This window comes from Cupressus sempervirens, chromosome 6 (genome assembly GCF_028749045.1).
Source record: "Cupressus sempervirens isolate cs-2001-9-10 chromosome 6, ASM2874904v1, whole genome shotgun sequence".
In the NCBI taxonomy this organism is placed as follows: domain Eukaryota; kingdom Viridiplantae; phylum Streptophyta; class Pinopsida; order Cupressales; family Cupressaceae; genus Cupressus; species Cupressus sempervirens.
In genome coordinates, this window is record NC_143123.1 from 167,063,308 (window position 1) to 167,083,148 (window position 19,841).

A 19,841-nucleotide genomic window follows, 5' to 3' on the forward strand; every position below is an offset into this window, starting at 1 on the left:
AGAAAAAGATAAACAAAAATTACAAGATTAAATAAAAAAACCATAACTATTTCAAATGTTTGCAAGGGAAAGAAATCACAGATATAACAAACAAGATGGAAAAAAACCCATAACTTGTTCCAAATTTTGTATATAATTATAAATCCCGTGGCCGTTTGATATTTTGTTGAGTGAAAGAATCATAAAATAAATAAATAAGCCCATAATTGTTCCAAATTTTATCACAGAACGTCTATCATAATATAAAGAGATTATTTATAGCCTCCAAATTTATATCTAAACTATACAAAACCATGAGCTATGCTTAAGATTTATGTGCCTTTTTTACTCTGGCAAATTTAGACCACTGGAATATAACTTGATTTTGTGGGAGAGGGTTTTCGTACCAGAGGCATTCACACTATGAATCCTTGAAAATAAAGCTACCCTATATTTCTCTCTCCCTTCAAAAAAATTCTCTGTTTCATCCCTTCTTATGGGAAGAGGAAGAAAGAAAGAAATACAGGAGAAATCAAAAATGGTTCACTTGAAACAAAGAAACAAACAAAATTTTCAAATAGCATAGCCTGCTAAGTTCTCTTGCACGTTCAGTTACACTCAACTTCTTTGGAAGTCTCAGCCTTGTCTTCCACCTTCTGGGTTTTATTTGGCCGTTCATCTTTTCCAGACTCGGTACTCTCTCCACTTCGCTTGTGTTTGTTCTCCTTGTTATATGAGTTTCGATTATGAAAAGATTGTCTTCCTCCTCTGCCACGTCCACCTCTGAAATGTATGACACACTTACCAAATGAGAGAGGCATTGTTAAACCCAACAATGTTGATATGGCACAATTTTAGTACAAACATTTACAACCGAATTTATTGTGTATGTAGGACAAATCATAATTAAGCGTATCAACAAAAAAATACTAGTCATTGACAAAATCATAATGGATATGGATGGAAACTTATCATCAAATACAAAAAGGAAAAATTTAGAAATTGCTGACAGTTTTACTGCAAAAATGATGCAATCGCTTATGACTGTGTACAGAATGCAGACAATACATTGATAGAACATGCTTCCTGAATGAGTAATGATGGCCCATGTCTCTTTCCCTACTGGAACATTAAGCAATGTCTCTTTCGCTACTGGAACATTAAGCGATTTCTCGAACATTAAGCAAACATTCCAGTGGATTTAATTGCATACCCTAATCCCGGATTAGGGAAGTATTGCCATTTGCTCCGTTACCAAAAAAACAGTTACGTATTTGTTCAGGTTGAAAAGCCAATTCCAAAAAACTTCATGGTTACCTTCTCTGCAGTACAACTAAACAGACTGTTGACCAAAATATGAATAAGTCATCCTTAAATGGCATAAAACAGACATAATCTTCAGCACACATCTTTGAGTTTGCCTTGGGTGTATTAGTTCAAGAAAATAATATGCACATCACCAAACCTAATCCAGGCCCCTGCTTTTTTTTTGTTACCCCACAAACAGCAAGCCTCAAATTCTATTAAAAACAATATCAATGCAAGCTGCAGGTCTCACAGTTATTGTAAAGCAGGCAAGGAATGCAATCCATTATGAATATCAATATCACATCTTCCCAGATGAATCCCTACTTAATGCTTTTGAGTCACAGCTCATGATTACAAGGCATGAAATTGTATAACAAAAATCTGTAATCGCATATCTCACCAAAGAATGCATGCATTGCCATTTGGAGGCTATACGGTTTTCCTAAGCTTCAAACAGCTAATGCACTAAAACATGCTGGTACTAATCTCAAATCTTTGTTAGAAGCAGTTTAGTGTAAAAGGTCATTTTGATTCAAGTAAATAATCTAATCAAGGGAAAACACAACACTGAAGGCAGTCCCTCAATAATGTGTACCACTTTCAAGACTTTATTTGTAAGTACCAAAATTTATGAAAGATACCTTCCCCTATTATTGCCACTATTTTCTCGCCGCTTTCCTTGTAAGCCACGAAGTTTAGCCCAATATTCCCTTTCAGCATCCCCTGGAAAATTAAAGAAAATATAGAAACACGACCTTAATAGTTATTTACTATGTGCTTATCTGGAGAACATATTTTAAAGCAACATGCCCACATATCTCAAGCAAAAAAGTATGCATACCATCAACTGCTTCTAACACAGCAATAAAGTTCTTCACAATCAAGCCACCTTCTTCAGCAAGTACAGCTGCTGCTCGTGCTTTCTGAGATGCTTCAGGCTGTTCAAAACGGACATACCCAGAATCTTCGCCCATAGAATAATCAACATACTGCACAAAACATTATTGTAAATAATTGAATGATACAAATAAACCTATAAAAAGTCAAAACTCTTCAAAGGATACACATTATTAATAGTTAACTACACATTTGAAGTATAGAATGAATCTTTCCAATAACTTGAGCACATGTTATTCACAAACAAATTTTTATCGATATTTATTTACATGAAAATAAGTAAACACTAAATAGTTTATGGAGTTAAAAAGGCAAAATAGCTCATATCAGATAAGGGAACGTACTAGGCAAATCCAGTACCAAGTATAAAACAAAACAAAAAAATCGCCCAGAAGGCAGCTCAGTGATAAAATGAGAAGAAGTAGCAATATTTATCTGACATATATGGTTATGGTCATCCATTCAAACATAACAACAATTAGCCTTCAACTGTTTAACATATAATATAACTAGTCTACTAGATAACATAGGAATATATGTATGATGAGGTAGATAACCCAGTTTCAGGCCAATGCACCAGAGTTTAGCATATAATACAACTAGACAATATAGAAATTTAGGTACAATGTGATAGATATCCCAGTTTCAATCCGATGCACCAAACCAAACGAAGTTCTGAACATTAAGACATGTGCATATATTATTATATACTATTGTATATATTCCATAGTTACACCACCCTGGGGGACGGGGGGACGGCGAAACGAGGGGACAAGTTTCCGGGACGGGGGGACAGAGGGGCCTTAATTTGGGGACGGCGGGGGGACGGCAGCAGGGGACAAGAGCGGTGTATATATCTATGCATATGGTATTTAAAAATGTTAGTTATGAAAATATGTATTGCAATATAGGATGTAAAGATGTAAAAGAGTGAATACTTGAAACATTGCATTGAATTGGAACATCGAACATTAAACATAAATAGTCGAATTTGCAAATAGTGAATAGCAGGATGTCCCCCATCCTCGGTGGAGGTGGTGGAATCTAGTGGCACCGTTGGGGACGGGGAGACGGAGTCCCCAAGTCTCCGGTGCGTTGAAGTCTCCGAGACGCCGGGCAAAAAGGGGGGGGACGCATCCCCGTGTTACTATGATATATTAAACCTTTCTGAGATTAACATATAGAACATGGGAATAGTGTGCTCATGTTTTAGAAACGAAATTTGATGCAAGTTATATAAGGTGTTAAAAAGTCAATAAGAAAGTTGCTGCATCTACTCTTATCAATTGAGGTCGGTCTATTTACTGTTAAAAATTGAATTATTCCAAAGCCCTTAATTTTGCAAAATTATCAATCGAATTCAACCAAAAGGGAGCCAATTCAAATTGACTTATACATCAAATTTTGTTATTGAACTTAAAATGAAAGCTGTGGTTTAAATAAAATCGATTGGAAACATTTTGACAGAAAATTGAATTGCATATTTGACTACATATCCAGTTTCCTATCATTGCAAGAGATGAATTTTAAAAAAGCATGTTTGTGATGATTTTCTAAGCCTTACTAACTTGATATGTTGAAATTATCGTCTAAAATTCCATGATTATTTACAAATGGTCAGCCTTGTAGGATAAAGAATGGTGGGAGCTAACTAAGGTGATAAGGGTCAAGTACAAACAAGATGCTTGCGAACCCAAGATCGAGGTCTACACATCAAGGAGTGTTCAAGAATGCAAAAACAAGCCAAGGTAAGGAGACAATTTCCAAAAGTAGAAAAAGCTTATGAAGAGAACTAAGAGTATTTATGGTGCACATTTCAGCTAATTGGAACATGCCAAGTGTCCTAATGGAGGGACTTCATCATATTATATCCAAATTCTTTGTATTTGTCGAGAAAGGAAAAGTCAAAGCAAATTATCTTCTAAACAAAGATTTGTCAAAAGCCCATGTGGCATTTTATCATTGGCCCATTAATGAGTATCTTTTCTTGCAAGCTTCTACCTAATCTATTTTCTTGTTGGCCCATGAAAGCAATGTAATTCTCTAATTGGCCACAAAGGTGGCACTTAATTGTAATTGGCTAATATTTAATACTTGTAGTCGTTAAGTAGATTAGGGATTTGGTGGATAAACCTTGGCACTTGATACTGAATCAATCTTGGCCCTTCATTGTAATTGAACTATAAGAGGCCAAGGCCTCCTCCATTTGTAATGCATGAGATTAGAGATGAGATTAGATTAGAAATATGGTAGGGACTTGGAAAAATCATTGCCATGATACTATCAAAATTATTCCTTCTTTCATTGTTGGTTTTCATGATGAATATTTGGAGTATTCGATGGTCTCTTCACTTCCTCACTTAGATTAGATTTCATTTCATGTTGAGTAGAAATAGTAGATAGATGAAAGATACTGTTGAATGGTGATTAATGGTGGAGTAGTGTCTATACCTTTTGGTACTTGTTGATTGTAACAGTGTAAGGTTATTTTGGGCCTAAATTGCAAGTGTTTAACTTCTATTGGGATCCGTTTGGTTCGTGGAATTGTAGAAATCAAGATTTCTACAAATCTTGATAATAACTTCAAGGATTTGCAAATCTTGAAAATGATTTTTGCAATTTTAGAACTATTTGGTTTACCTAGACGATGAGTGAGAAGATTCCATTTCTGCATTTGGTTGCTCAAATTAGAATTGGAATTACGACAATCAACCATGGATGAAGGGAAAGGCAGATTTGAAAAGTGGAACCATTCAGGATTCCACTCCAAATCCGATTTATATCTCTAGCTGCCACTTTTTCCTCCTCGAAAATGCATAATTCCATTTTGCCAATCTTAACATTGTCGAGAATGGTAGCCCCAATGCCAATCAAAACCCCATTACCAATCTTCGGATCCTTGTTGCTACTATGCTTGCCAATGCCGCCAAGGGTAACATGGTGCAAAATGGACACATTACCGCCAAGCCCTATAACATGATCAAAGAGCATGCCTTTCCCAATCCTTGTAGTAGGATGCATGTCCATGGTGAACACTTCAGAAATCCTTCTCTGGATAGCGAGGTGAGCATGAATCAAACTTGCCACCAAAGACAATGCACCATACGATCCACCTAGCAAGCTAGGAAACCCTTGAAAAAGTCAAGCAACACAACATGCGTAGAGGCACACAAAGATCCCCCATCCAAAGGTCAATCATATGTGAGGAGATCCACCATTGATCTTTTGTGATAGTCTACAGATCCTCCACATTTCTTTGCAAACGAACCACACATAGATCACCAAGTTTGGGTTGTGGATATTGCTCCTCTCGATCGACATTCTCGACCTCTTGGCTCACTCGGCAATGATCCAACATTGGATCGCCCTATTCACATCATACTCATTCTCAATCCCTTGTCCAACATTGGATCGACCACCCAAATAGCATTTGCAACCCACATTAGAGAGTAGAGATCTGATCACCAAGGGCAATCTTCTAACAGTGAGCCGATCAGATCCAAGCAATCGAGCTCCCACGCACACCACACAAATTGGCTTCCTCCATTCGACCTGAGCTTCAAAAAAAAGTAATTTTTTCCACCCCTCAAAAAAGTGTAACCAGGCTTTGATTTTCAATTCCAAGTAGCTAGTGGGAAGTTTGATAACCTAATTTTGAGGTAAAATTAGATTTCTGCAATTCTAATTTCATTTTGAAATTTTGGACACAAACACAAAAGTTTCCAAATCCGGTTTTTTCAAAAGCCAATTCTGTACTGATTCCACAAACCAAACGGATCCTTGGTGATGTTCATTTGGATTGTGCCTTCATGGGGTATTTGAATGAGTATTGAGAATGTGAAAACTATTTTCTGTATCCTTAGAAGATAAAACCCTCCTATGCCTATTTGACAGAGTCTCACACTCCATCATCAACATTACCTTACATTTTTTGAGTTAGATTAGCCTTCTCAACCCTTATCCTTTTGTAGTTTGTTTAGGTGGAAGTAGTTAGGATGATATCCATTGAATGAAGAGTGTTCCCTTTGTGGTAGGCAATATATCAAATCATTATAATTGGGTGAAAGTCCACAATAAGGAGGAACCTTGAGGTTGTCTCATTTGATCACACTATACATAAGTTGTTTAGCATATGAGCTTCCTTATCCAAGAGAGGATTTGATATTTGGCGTTTCATCTGGAAATATTAAGTGTTTGATTCTGATGTTGTAGTGGCATAAAGCTCACATCAATAGGTACAAAGTCAAGGAAACACTATTTATGCTATAAGAGCAAGATCTGGCATCTTCTACATGACTAGGAAAAATTTCTAATAGAAGTGCTCAAACAAGTACTCAATTGTGATGTCGAAAAGCCATTATCATAATTTCAGGAAACTATGGCATTTCCAACTAATGCTTACTCATATCCATCTTCCAGAAAATATCTTGAACTAATAAGGATCCAAGAGTAAACCTGGATAGCATACAAATGTTCTCAAAAATCAAAGATGAAGAATTCCTAGCATAGGTGGATAAACTGACTACAAGCATGTAGATTTTAATCTTGCAAAAAGCAAACAACATTATGTCATGTGTATGGCTCAAGAGTTTTTTCAGCAGATCCATACAGTGGAGAATAATGACTCATGTTTTGAAATTGAAATATCCCAATCTAGGATATTGTCTAAAATCTGATTTGGATTTCCAATTTTTGACATGATTTGCTTCATTTCATTGCAAAATAACATGCAAAGGAAACTATATAGACTTCCAAAGAAATTAAAAACTACAAAGACAAATCTACTGAAAATGATTCTGATATAAAGCGTGCATGGCTGTTACATCAAATATACAGTTGTTACTATGCTAGAGCATGCACAAAACTTACACGCAAGATACCCACACAATTCCCTCTATAATGTCATCAAGCCCTTGTGAGATACTATCCCCAAATCGTGGTCATGTAGGATAGTCGTCCACAAAATTGAACAATGTAGTTAATACACATGCAGATCGACCAGGGGGGCTGACTTGGGTTATTGTCCAAATCACCAAACCATCTAGGGTTTTCATCTTAGGGTTTTACTGGACCTTTAAGCAAAGCTTCAAGCTCACAAAGAAAAGACTCTAAATGAAAATAACAAATCTTCAGAATGCCTTCACAATTCCCTTTTTCCTCCTTTCATAATAGCCATTCCCCTTTTTCGAGAGAAATACTTTATTTGATCTCTCTAAAATGCAACTTTATGTTATAATTTACAATTGACATTATAACAGTCGCTTTAATGAGAGCCCACCCATGGTGTAGCGGTGAACTGGGGTAACCTCCATATCGGAGGTCTTAAGTTCCACTCTCACCTACTAATATAGTAATATATGTGGCTTGGCCCACTTTGCTTGAAAAAAATTAATACTTATATTTTGAAGTTACTTTTAATTAACTTAATTAAAATAGAGTAGTCCTTTTAATATTTAATTTATTTTGACAACTTTAAAATAATTAATTGAATTAATCTAATTTGCCAACATTTGGAGACATTACAGAAATATCATCTGTCATACATCATTTGAATTTTCCAATAATAGAAGATGAAAAAAAATCAAGCTGTGCTATTGCTCAAAAGTGAATGTCACCTGAAAGCAGACCCAGAAAGCACACGTTCGTACTGAATATCTGAAGGCATTGGAAACAGAATCTCATCAAAGCCTCTTAAATTACTCTTCATTTCTAATGATAGATCAGGCATCCAAATGAGAAATGATCTGCAAAATCTAGCTTATGAAGGGACAAGAACTTCCATTCATTGGATGATTTGATCTCCACCCTTTCCAATTATTAACACAGTTAAAAGAGTTGGCATAAGTATTATGATCCGTACTCGATACTAGGTTGTTGATAACACATATGACAGTTTGTCTAAATAAAGATCTGTATAATCAGATAGCACAAAGCACATAGACCACCAAAAGGCGACCACAAACCTTCCAACTTGTCTAAACATCTAGCTATCCTATGAAGAACATGAAACATGAGTGCATAAATAAAATAAACAAACAAAAAGCAATGAACACAAAGCTAGCACTCATCCCAAGATCTCCATGGTCTATGAGTCTCTTTCCAAATTGCTAATAAATCGCTCTCAGAAATTTGCAAGAACACAAGTTAGATAAAAAGAAAGCTCATATGTTATGGTTGACAAGAAAACAGATGGAGGGGTTCAAATTTATAGACTGAGAGGAGAAAGGATCAGCGGTTGGGTTTGAATTTAACCCAAAGAAAATGGACAACTGAGATTGCACAGGATCAAATTTGCCAATGACAGGGGCGAGAGTGGGAAGATGTTGAAAGGAGGACAAGTGGTGAGAGGCTGGAAGGAATAAGGCAAGAGGCTGGAGAGTGAAGAAAGGGATTAAATTATTTAAATTATTTAATTTTGTGAGCAAGGCATGAGTAAATGAATATTTTCTCTCTTTTTTAACTAAAAGAGTAATATAAATAGTGAATAAATATAACAATTTATTCAACCATAGAGGAAATATTACATAATTGTTAAAATTACTTAATCATAAATGATAAAAACAACAACAAAATATGAATTAATTGAATAATTAAAAAATTATTTAAATAAAAGGAGAAAACAGCAAATTAATTAAATAATTAATTTTATTCAATTAATATGAGGGGAAGGGTTAATTAGTAAGATAATTAAATAGTTAATTATGAAGGGGGATGATGAAGGAATGTTTAATAGAAGAAGAGTCAATTTCAATGTCTACAAGATCCAAAGCACATGTGCCCAGTGAAACTGTGATAGTCTGTAAATTTGATAACAAGGCATTGCTAACACACTTAAAACACCAAAATTAAAAATTAAACAACTTACTAAAGATTATGAGTTAAGTTAAAAAATAATTTTAGTCAACCAAATTCATTCAAATAAGTAAAAATGATAAAAATAACGGGAGGAGCATTTATATTGGACTTTAAACAATATTTTAAAATGACTCATTAATGAATCATATTATTACCTTCACAGTTCCATATATTTTCATTATCTGTTTCAAATCTTCACGAGTAATTTTCTCCACATTCTCCTTATTTTCTGCATCTCCAGACTTCTTTGCATCTGTTTCCTCCCCAGGATTAACGTCTATTGTTGCCTCTGCAGATTTATCATCCTCTGTAGCCTGCTCAGGACTCTTCTTACATTCTTCCAGAGTAGAATCATTCTGTTCCCCTGAATTTTGCTGGGATAATTTCCTCAAAGTAAATGCTATGACCATACCTTTTGGATAACTATCATCCATTGAAGCACCTTCAGCACTAAATACAGAAAACATCATAAAAAATAAGCACTAGTGCTGTACGATAAAAAGCAAAAATTATCTTTTTTGTAGAACTACCTACCAGCCATTTTTTTGCCAGTTGTTCCTTGTGGACCCATGCTCACCACTGTGAATTTCTTCTAATAAAGCCTTCCTTTCAGCAACAAACTCCTTCCTGAAGCATAAACTCATAAGTTGATATCACATATAGTTGAACCACAATAGAGGTTAAACAGCGCCAAGCTAAAAATTACTGAGAAAAGACATTCAAATTCTAAGATTACTTGGGCATTTTTCCATATACTATTTTCAATTTTTCTTAGGGCTTCTCACACATGCCTAATTAAATTCTTTTGTTTCTCAACACGTTATTTTCTGTTACTTGACACATACAAAATAAGTTCTGATTGAATCAACTTCTTCCAATAATTTAGAGTACACTTTCTTCAATTCCTCTTATCTTTTCTCCACAGATGTTAAGTTAAATAGGTGATGGACATATTCAAATTTCTTTAAAATGTTATAAACTGATAGACCTAAATGGCAATTTAAAAACAGGTTGTTTCAAAATAGACATAATTTGCAGACTCATAGATATGATTCATATATGATTGGGAAAGAAACATATCTTGAATGTAGTAGATGTGAACAACAAAGAAAACGTAATCTGCTGTATTCAAAGTTTCTACACTTCATTGTAATTAAGTATAAATTTTCCAAACTATTTACCCACATGACCATAGGTTTAATTAGATACAAGTTTTAAAATAATAGAAATTTTTATTAGAAAAGCATAATTCTGCTATATATGTGTGGGTGGGTGGGTGTGTATAAGCATGCAGATTTGCTTTCCTCTGCTCATGCAGATAGGCTGCTGAGATTGGGTTCGCCATGCACAAGTGCCTGAACAGAAAACTATATATGTTTCCTTTATTATCAATACAGGGAGATTGGATTCACCCTGTACCTGTGAACTGAAAACTGTGTTTTTCCTCTATAACACGTGTGTGTGCGCACATATTATATGTATATATACATATGTATGTGTGTATATATATACACACATACATACATACATACATATATACATGTGTGTGTGTGTGTGTGTGTGTACATATATGTACATACATACCTACATATATGTATAATAAAGTAGGCAGAAAAATAAGAAAGTTAAATTCTTTGGAAAGCAAACATCCCTCCTGACAGCTTTTGACACTAGACTTGCACTTTTTGCTTTCTATGCTATGAGCTATCAACTTCAACCATCATTCAAATATGTTGCCAAACAAGAGATCCTAGTTATAGACAAAATAGTACTAGTAACAATTGATAAATGCTTCAATACTCGGCCTTTCAAGGTGGCAAACTACATTAATCAGAGAAACATCAAAAGACAAGAGGTCCAAACCAGAAAATCGACTAAGTTGCTGGCACTGATACAGCTAAGGGGTTCCAGTAAGCCACCATGGCAAAAACTTCCTTGGGTTTGGTATAGCTTGGAACAGCTTTTTATGTCTCTGCATTTTTTTTCAAAATAAAAATGATAATCATATTTAAATAAATTTAATAAATCATATATCCCATCAAAAATTTAATAATCATATGGTATAATAGTTTATAACAATAATGGCATTTAAACCTTTCATAGTATAATACTTAATGACTGTGTTGACGATTCAGATTCTGGTATGGATGCGTATTCAAGATTCATCCAAATTTGTTTGGGGTTGGGTTCGGATTTGTTGCGGGTTCATCCATACAAAAACACATGTTTTTTTAAAAATATGTATGTGTGTGTATATATATGTAACAACAAATACGTCCATACATCACTGTGCTAACAGTAAAGCAACATAGCAAAATACACTACCATATCTATGTTTCAGTTCAATAGGATATCAATTGCATCATTTAGCCATACATCAACATGATACACTTGCTTAGTCACATGCAAGGAACATATTTCCATAATATGGGGACAGTTTGAGAATGAAAGCAACTGACAAAAGATAAGTGCAGTTATCTGAATTTTTATTTTGTATTGGTTAGAAAATTTCTAACCAGGCTAGATTAAAAGTTGAGATTCAAATTTTAATCCCTGGATTCAAAGATATCATATCTTTTTTAAAGACATTCCTCTATAATTGTCGATTTGGATGTCACCTATTGTCAATTCTATAAGCAAGTTTTCATTTTCATTCACAAATGCATAAATGACATATAAAAGATCATTTTTGGTCTTTTTAGTCATCACTTTAGGGTTGGGAGGAAAAAAAAGACACTTTAAAAAAGTCTATAAAAATATTTTGAGACCAAATTCAGCCCACATTTGGCCGCTGGGCAGCAAATTCTTCATATTCACTGCAAATTCTGCCTGGGTTCCTCTGACAGAATTCGTAGCTCTGCAAGAGAATTTGGGGAGAATTTGACAGGGACTCAACTTTGTACAGAATTGAACCAGACTCTGAGGCTTGCTGGAGAGAATCTGGTAACTTAGCTTAATCATTTGGTAAATGCTGTTATGACAGTCATAAAGATAATTGTCTAAGTTATCAGTTTTGGTCTCCACTCCCAAAACCTCCTCATTGTTTTCAAGTTTCTTATGTCATAAGAGATCCCAATAACTAATGAAAGCTACAAATTGAGAGATCAATTTGGATGAACAGTTAGCACCCCTCTTTAAGGTTTGGGAAATTAATTATTTGGCACATTTTAGTTTGAAATGATATTTAAAGAAAACTGTTTTTTGTTTATTTTGTTAATTCGGGAAGCCTTTGGGTCCCCTTTAGTACACCCAAGAGTGGCTTGAATGTCTAGGGTCTCCTGCCCAAGCAACCTCCGTTTATTGTGGGTCATTCTATGTGGAACCTTGGGCATACCCAATCCACTCCCAGCACAATCCCATATCGCATCCCTTCACTATGAGACAGGGGCATACTGGATAGTTTAGAAAATATAATCACCATATGAAAATTAATGAGATTGGGTCCTTCTATGTTTTCAAAGAACTCAAACATCTCAACCTAATGGTCTCTCATTACAATTATGAAAGCCAAAAATTTTGCAAAATAGAGATAAATACAGTGACCAAACTCGTGAAGGAAACCAAACCTGAGATTAACAAGATTACGAAAAATGATTGTCAAGGATCTGCACAGCATTGGCAATGGAAATCAAGGATGATTTGGTACATTTTTGTTAAAGACTATTTTTTAAAAACTGTTTTTTGTTTATTTTGGAAATTTGAGCAGCCTTTGGGTCCCCTTTAGTTCACCCAAGAGTGGCTTGAATGCCGAGGGTCTCCTGCCCAAGCAACCTCTGTTCATTGTGGGTCATTCTAGGTGTAACCTTGGGCATACCCAATCCACTCCCAGCACAAACCCATACTTGCATCCCTTCACTATGAGACTGGGATCCATCAGAGGCATACTGGATAGCTTCGAAAATTTAATCACCTTATGAAACTTAATGAGACTGGGTCCTTCAATGTTTTCAAAGTACTCAAACATCTCAGCCTAATGGTCTCTGATAAGAATTATGGCAACCAAATATTTAGTGAAATAGAGATAAATACAGTGGCCAAGCTCATGAAGAAAACCAAACCTGAGATTAACAAGATTACAAGAAATAATTGTCAAGGATCTGCATAGCATTAGCAATGGAAATCAAGGATGATGCTGCTAGAAGCCTGGATCAATTATATAGCAAACAATGCACATTTTAATCATGATTTAATTTTCATAGAATCATCATGCAAAAAGTTGGTCATCATAGCCATAATCCAACAAAGAGCGAGGATATCAATATGAATGGTCGTATGATATAATCTTTGTGGTATCATATCCAACACTTCTATTATGCATATCATTCTATCTCACTGAGCAGCCTCAGGTATTAGTTCTCTACAAGTAGCAGAGCATTGACGACTACACTGAAGGTCCAGTTTCTGCATTTCTCTTAAATTTTGATCTTTGAGTTTTATGTTTGTTCTTTCTGATCCTTCAGTCTGCCTAACGAACACGTTTATATATATCCTATTATAGGGATACATGGATCTATGCAGGGCTCGTTTATGGTGATATATGGATCCATGCATGCCCAATTTATCACCTCAATTTATTAGGCATTTTATGGGCTTTTTATGGGCTTAAGACCAAGCATCAAAGAGCTGATATCTTTGTAGTAGAATGAATTTATAATAAAAAAATTGTTGATGTTCAACCCTCCAGTTCGGCTTGTACAAAAAAAAATTACAGCTAACTCAAAATGTAAAAGACAAATTCTCGAAAACACTCAAAAAAAGTGAAATGGTCTCTAACATCCTCAAATGTAAGTGTTTATTAAAAAACAATTCTAGACAAAAAATTATATTAATCTAGAAGATGGTAGAAACAAGGACTATATAAATTATATTCTCCAAGAATACACTATAAAATTCTAAGAAATATAGAACTATGTAGCATGACCACAGGCAAAATGGAAATTAGTTCTCTATGTACTCAATTTGCATTCTTACTTTGACTTAAACTCCAATTCTGCACCATCATAGGCCACCTTCAGTTTATAGATAGCATTAGCTTCTTCCTCAGATGAGAATTCTATCAAAGCACAGCCACAAAATACTTTAATCGCTGCAACATGACGAGGCAATCGTACACTATTAACCTGCATTCACACAGATTCATGACGTTGAGGATGAACTGTTACAAAAGAAAGAGAAAACAATTATCAAACTAGCTCTGCGTTCTCAGAGTTCTACAATCAACCATTTTAACATTTTATGAGAAAACTACAGTTCTAAAGATTTATGTGCAGTCCCAACTTTATTCATTTATAAAATGTGATTTGCAAGACCTCCTACAAGTTCCAGAATTCAAGAGTCAATATGACTTACTCACAATAGTCCAGCTTATTGAATGTTAATGAAATCAAAACACGAACTTATGGTCTCTTATATATTGGTGTGTATCATGGATAACAAACTAAATCAGTTGACATTATTTTGAATACCCACAAAACACATTTGGCTCAACTCATGCTGACTGCTACTAACATAAATATCTTATATATATCATTTAAAGGCCACCAAAGATAAGAATCCTAAAGAACTTATACCGAATCTGTGATATAGGTTAGATATGCCCCTTGACACTTGTGATTGATAGCTCTCAACACCTTTTAGATAGATGTATTCAACATGTCTATGCCTGTTTATTAGGTTTCTGTTTCTATATAGATTTCTCTACAATTGGGTGTAATGAATGTTTGAGCTGTAAACAGATGTCAAAATTATGTTAAGGGTTTTTACAGTATTCGCACACTCCACCATAACTCCCCTAACTGATCTTGTAGTTAGAACTCAGCTATTAGCATAATGGACCAAAGGCAGTGCATTCAGCCATAAAATTTGACATAGTAACAAGCACTAATTGCTAACCCCAATCAGAAGTCCTATCCTTTAAACACGTGTATTCTCCAAATTCGTATTCAAGTTTTCATTTACACAGACACCAAACCTATCAGAAAACACATTGGATATTAAGGCCCAATTTACCCTGGAAAGATAGTATTGACACATCTTGCCTATCCTAACTCCCACAGCAAAGGCTCGGCAATGTTTAAAGAATAATAAATAAAATAAATAATTTCTGAATGCAGATAGGCAACAATACCTTTCCATGCTGGCCAAAAAATTGCTCAACATCTTCAAGTTTTGCATCATAAGGAAAAGGACTTGCAGCAATAGTCCTTGTGTCCACCTGTTCGAGAATCTCCTCAGGTTTTACCAATTTATTGATCCGCCCCACCCGCTTGCCTGTCCAATGCAAAACTAGTCAGACAACATTATAATATTCCACATCTTCAATTGAATGATTAATAAAAGGGATTGCAATGTGCTGGATTGAGTGACTCTAGTGACCTGGGATCAAGTCCCACTGTCACAATAAGGCACGCTATAACTCCAGTGCACATGTAATAAGGTTGCGGTGTATCCACAATATTAGACAGTATTTACAAGACTTTAATATGTAGGTTAAAATCGCTCCCGATAATATGAATGTCATAGTTTTACAAAAAGATTTGCCAATAACAAAAAACTTCTGCTTGCAAACCAAAACAAAGACGGTGAGATGAAACACTGAATTCATCAAGGGTTTAGCTCAAACCATGAAGGCAATTTGCAAAAAAAAATTAAAACACAACTCTGTCACTTGCTTCCACTTTTCTATCACGTGTTTCCGTTATATTATTATCTAGGTAACCTATCTAAAACTCTGATTTGAATCGATGTACTTAAAAAGAAATATATCACATTAATGGAGCAACAAAAAACTTCCTTAGAAACATCAAAAACCAATTAGTAGAAGGAAGATGCATTAAAACCAACTCACCGTCTTCAGAGAGCTGGAGAGTGGAAGCAGACTTTCGCAACACTTCTGCCACAGCAGAAACACTTTCCTCGGGAACATTGTTGGGTCCTACATCTTCTTTCAAACCCAAATGCTCCTTCATTCGCTTGAAGGAACAAATCAAAGCAAGATTGACCCCTGTTGTTAGCTGTAGTCAAGGAAAAACTGGTTGAAAAAATGGAAAAGATCATTTTAAACGCTAAAGGATACTCTCGTCTTCGCTCTCTTCAATACATTTTTTCAAGAAATTATCCCGCGGAAGATTGCTGTCACTGAAATAAAACTCCACCTGTTTGCAGAGGCAAGAGCCCAAACCCATAACAGAGAGGTATACCAAATGTGAATCCAATAAATCAAAACAATAAAAAGGAGATAGCAAGCACACTGGGAGGTTATAAGAGTAGATAATAACAGTTACCTGGCGGATGACCTTGGTAGCAGTCTGCTCATCCAAAACAGCTGCCATTGTTGTAAATGGGAGTTTCTATTATCTGTCAATGAATGATGATTTGAAGCTTGTGAAGTACAGGTTTTTAACAACAGAACCAAAAGCTTTCACAGAATTGCAAAAAGAATGGCTAAATCCCCGTAAGAGATTCTTCGGGGCAATACAGTGAGGGTTTTAGGTTTATGCTTTGCAGGCGAAACGGAATGAATTCGGGCCTCCTGTGCCACTTTAGGTTGGGGAAGAGCTTAAAAATACAATAAGGTTCGATTGTTGACTTGACCTCTTTTCGGCCCTTCAAAATTGAAGTTATATCTCTTTTATTTATTTACTTTATGTAATACATTATTATGTTTATTAAGCCGAGAGGGGCTTTCTACAGTGGCAGCAATCTTTAATATAAACATTTTTTATTTTGAAAAAAAATTGACATTCATTTACATGTCAAAAAAACAAAATAAAAAATAGACTAAATATAATTATTATTAAAATCGTGAAAATTACAGAGGAAATGGAAGTAAAAATGAGGCTGATCAAGAATCTTGAATCATTTCTTCACGTCTCTTAGACTCACATAAATATGTGATGATGAAAATTATGGGATTATGAAAATAGGTGCCTCGAGAAGGATATCTCTCGACTTATTTTTTATATATAATATATATAAGCTAGTAGCACTCGCGATACAAAATGAAATACATTATTTTTTAAATTATAATTTGTTATAGTTAATATATGCTTAATGAAACAGATTCCCTTTGAAAAAATAAATAAATCACCACCTATTTAATAATTAATACAATCAATTTTATTTTTTATTGAACTAATTAGAATTAAACTTTGGATTGAAATTAGAGTTTTCAATTGAATTAGTGTTAGCTTAAATTTTATCCTTAAAGCTACATTATCATTTGCAATAGAGAAAAGGTCATAGTGGGACTTCTTTAAGGAAATCAAGAGTTAGAGAATTATTAAGGCTTCAACTTTTATAATACATGGTTTGTGTATTATTCATTAAATTAAAGTCTCAAAAACTCTCTCATGTTTCTTTATCTTTCATCCTTCACACTATGTCTACCTCACACCTTATCCTCATCCCTCCCCCATTTTCTCTCTTAGGCATAAATTATTGTCTTTCTATGTTTACTTCTATCTCTCCCGACTCCCCCTTCTATCTTTCTTCCATCTCTCTACCCCTCTAGTGATTGCTTCCCCCTAAATACCTTATATATCTTTACATCATGTCTCTTACTCTCTCTCTCACATCTCTCTTTCCCAAACATTTAATACATATATCTCCCCCTGAAATTACTCTCTTTCCCTCTCTACCCACCCTCCTCTTAACATATCTTCTCCTATTTAACCCACCCACTTATCACTATTATCCTCTCTTCCTTCCTTCATTACCATGTCTATCTATCATATTCCCTAATTATTATATTTACCCCATCTCTCCCTGATTCCCTGGCCCATGTCTCTCAACCTCTAGGCACTCTTCTCTCTCTCTCTCTCTCTCTCTCTCTCTCTCTCTCTCTCTCTCTCTCTCTCTCTCTCTCTCTCTCTCTCTCCCTCCTTCTCTCCCCCCTCCCTCTCCCCCTCTCTCTCTCTCTCTCTCCCTCCCTCCCTTCCTCCCAAATTCCTCACCCCATCACTATTTCCATCCATTCAATGCCCTAATTATTCTCTTTCTCTCTAGTTAATCACTCTCCCCTTCAACATTGCCTCTTTCTACCTCATACCTTCCTACATTTTTTCCTTTGTCCTATTTCCACCCCTACTTACCATATCCTCTCCTTTATTACCATTTATCTCTACATCATCTCTTTGCCTCCCTGCCTCCTTAATCTCTTTAAGTCTCCTCTCCCTCTTGTCACAATCTCTTAACCCTATTTATCCTCTATATCTACCCCTAAGTGTCAGCAATGCATTCACACTGACTAAAAAGACCCTCTCTCTCTCTCTCTCTCTCTCTCTCTCTCTCTCTCTCTCTCTCTCTCTCTCTCTCTTCCTCTCCCTCCATTGAATGTTTTTGATTCATGTAATTAAAATTAAATTTAGGGTACAAATTATATTTTCAATTTTTGTTAGTATATGTGTGTGTGTGTGTGTGTGTGTGTGTGTGTGTGTGTATACCATTTCTCTTTTTCTATGAATATGTGTACATGTGTATAGGTGTGTATATGTGAGTCTATATATGCGTGCATCTCTCTCTCTCTCTCTCTCTCTGATGTCTATCCTAAATCCCTAACTATCCTCTTTCTTGATCTCTATGTCATGTCTCTACCCCCTCCCTATCTTTTGTATGCCCTCTTCCCCTTATTTCTTTCCATGAGGTTGCAAAAAGAGGATGAGAAGTTGAGACAAAAAGTATAATTGCAATAGAGAAAAGGTCATAGTGGGACTTCTTTAAGGAAATCAAGAGTAGAGAAGTTATTAAGGCTTCAACTTTTATAGATACATGGTTTGTGTATTATTCATTAAATTAAAGTCTCAAAACTCTCTCCATGTTTCTTATCTCTCATCCTTCACACTATGTCTACCTCACACCTTACCCTCATCCCTCCCCCATTTTCTCTCTAGGCATAAATTATTGTCTTTCTATGTTTACTTCTATCTCTCCCCACTCCCCCTTCTATCTTTCTTCCATCTCTCTACCCCTCTAGTGATTGCTTCCCCCTAAATACCTCGATATATCTTTACATCATGTCTCTTACTCTCTCTCTCTCACATCTCTCTTTCCCAAACATTTAATGCATATATCTCCCCCTAAAATTACTCTCTTTCCTCTCTACCCACCCTCCTCTTAACATATCTTCTCCTATTTAACCCACCCACTTGATCACTATTATCCTCTCTTCCTTCCTTCATTGCCATGTCTATCTATCATATTCCTAATTATTATATTTACCCCATCTCTCCCTAATTCTCTAGCCCATGTCTCTCAACCTCTGGGCACTCTTCTCTCTCTCTCTCTCTCTCTCTCTCTCTCTCTCTCTCTCTCTCTCTCTCTCTCTCTCTCTCTCTCTCCTTCCCTCCCCCCTCCCTCTCCCCCTCTCTCTCTCTCTCCCTCCCTCCCTTCCTCCCAAATTCCTCACCCCATCACTATTTCCATCCATTCAATGTCCTAATTATTCTCTTTTCTCTCTAGTTAATCACTCTCCCCTTTCAACATTGCCTCTTTCTACCTCATACCTTCCTACCTTTTTTCCTTTGTCCTATTTCCACCCCTACTTACCATATCCTCTCCTTTATTACCATTTATCTCTACATCATCTCTCTGGCCTCCCTGCCTCCTTAATCTCTTTAAGTCTCCTTTCCCTCTTGTCACAATCTCTTACCCCTATTTATCCTCTATATCTACCCCTAAGTGTTAGCAATGCATTCACACTGACTAAAAAGACCCTCTCTCTCTCTCTCTCTCTCTCTCTCTCTCTCTCTCTCTCTCTCTCTCTCTCTCTCTCTCTCTCTCTCTCTCCATTGAATGTTTTTGAT

At 35.6% G+C, this 19,841-nt stretch overlaps 1 protein-coding gene across 1 annotated transcript; it reads right to left on the reverse strand.

Moving 5' to 3' along the window:
* Positions 1–206: 206 nt before the first annotated feature.
* LA1 (La protein 1) lies at positions 207–16,574 on the reverse strand. Its single transcript, XM_089787270.1, has 10 exons — positions 16,323–16,574; positions 16,115–16,193; positions 15,887–16,042; positions 15,167–15,309; positions 14,011–14,159; positions 9,574–9,666; positions 9,195–9,489; positions 2,129–2,276; positions 1,929–2,010; positions 207–762 (listed from the first exon to the last, which is right to left on the reverse strand). Exons 1-10 carry the CDS (start codon positions 16,368–16,370, stop codon positions 588–590), a joined length of 1,368 nt encoding a protein of 455 aa, XP_089643396.1. The 5' UTR covers positions 16,371–16,574; the 3' UTR covers positions 207–587.
* Positions 16,575–19,841: the final 3,267 nt, after the last annotated feature.

What these genes read in the sequence shown, in the direction of transcription:
- LA1 (XM_089787270.1), bottom strand. Translation starts at nt 16,370, where the DNA reads ATGGCAGCTGTTTTGGATGAGCAGACTGCTACCAAGGTCATCCGCCAG. An exon ending in TCTCCAGCTCTCTGAAGACG is followed by an intron (nt 15,310 to 15,886) that starts GTGAGTTGGTTT and finishes TGCATTGGACAG; the next exon opens with GCAAGCGGGTGGGGCGGATC. An exon ending in TTTTTGGCCAGCATGGAAAG is followed by an intron (nt 14,160 to 15,166) that starts GTATTGTTGCCT and finishes GTGTGAATGCAG; the next exon opens with GTTAATAGTGTACGATTGCC.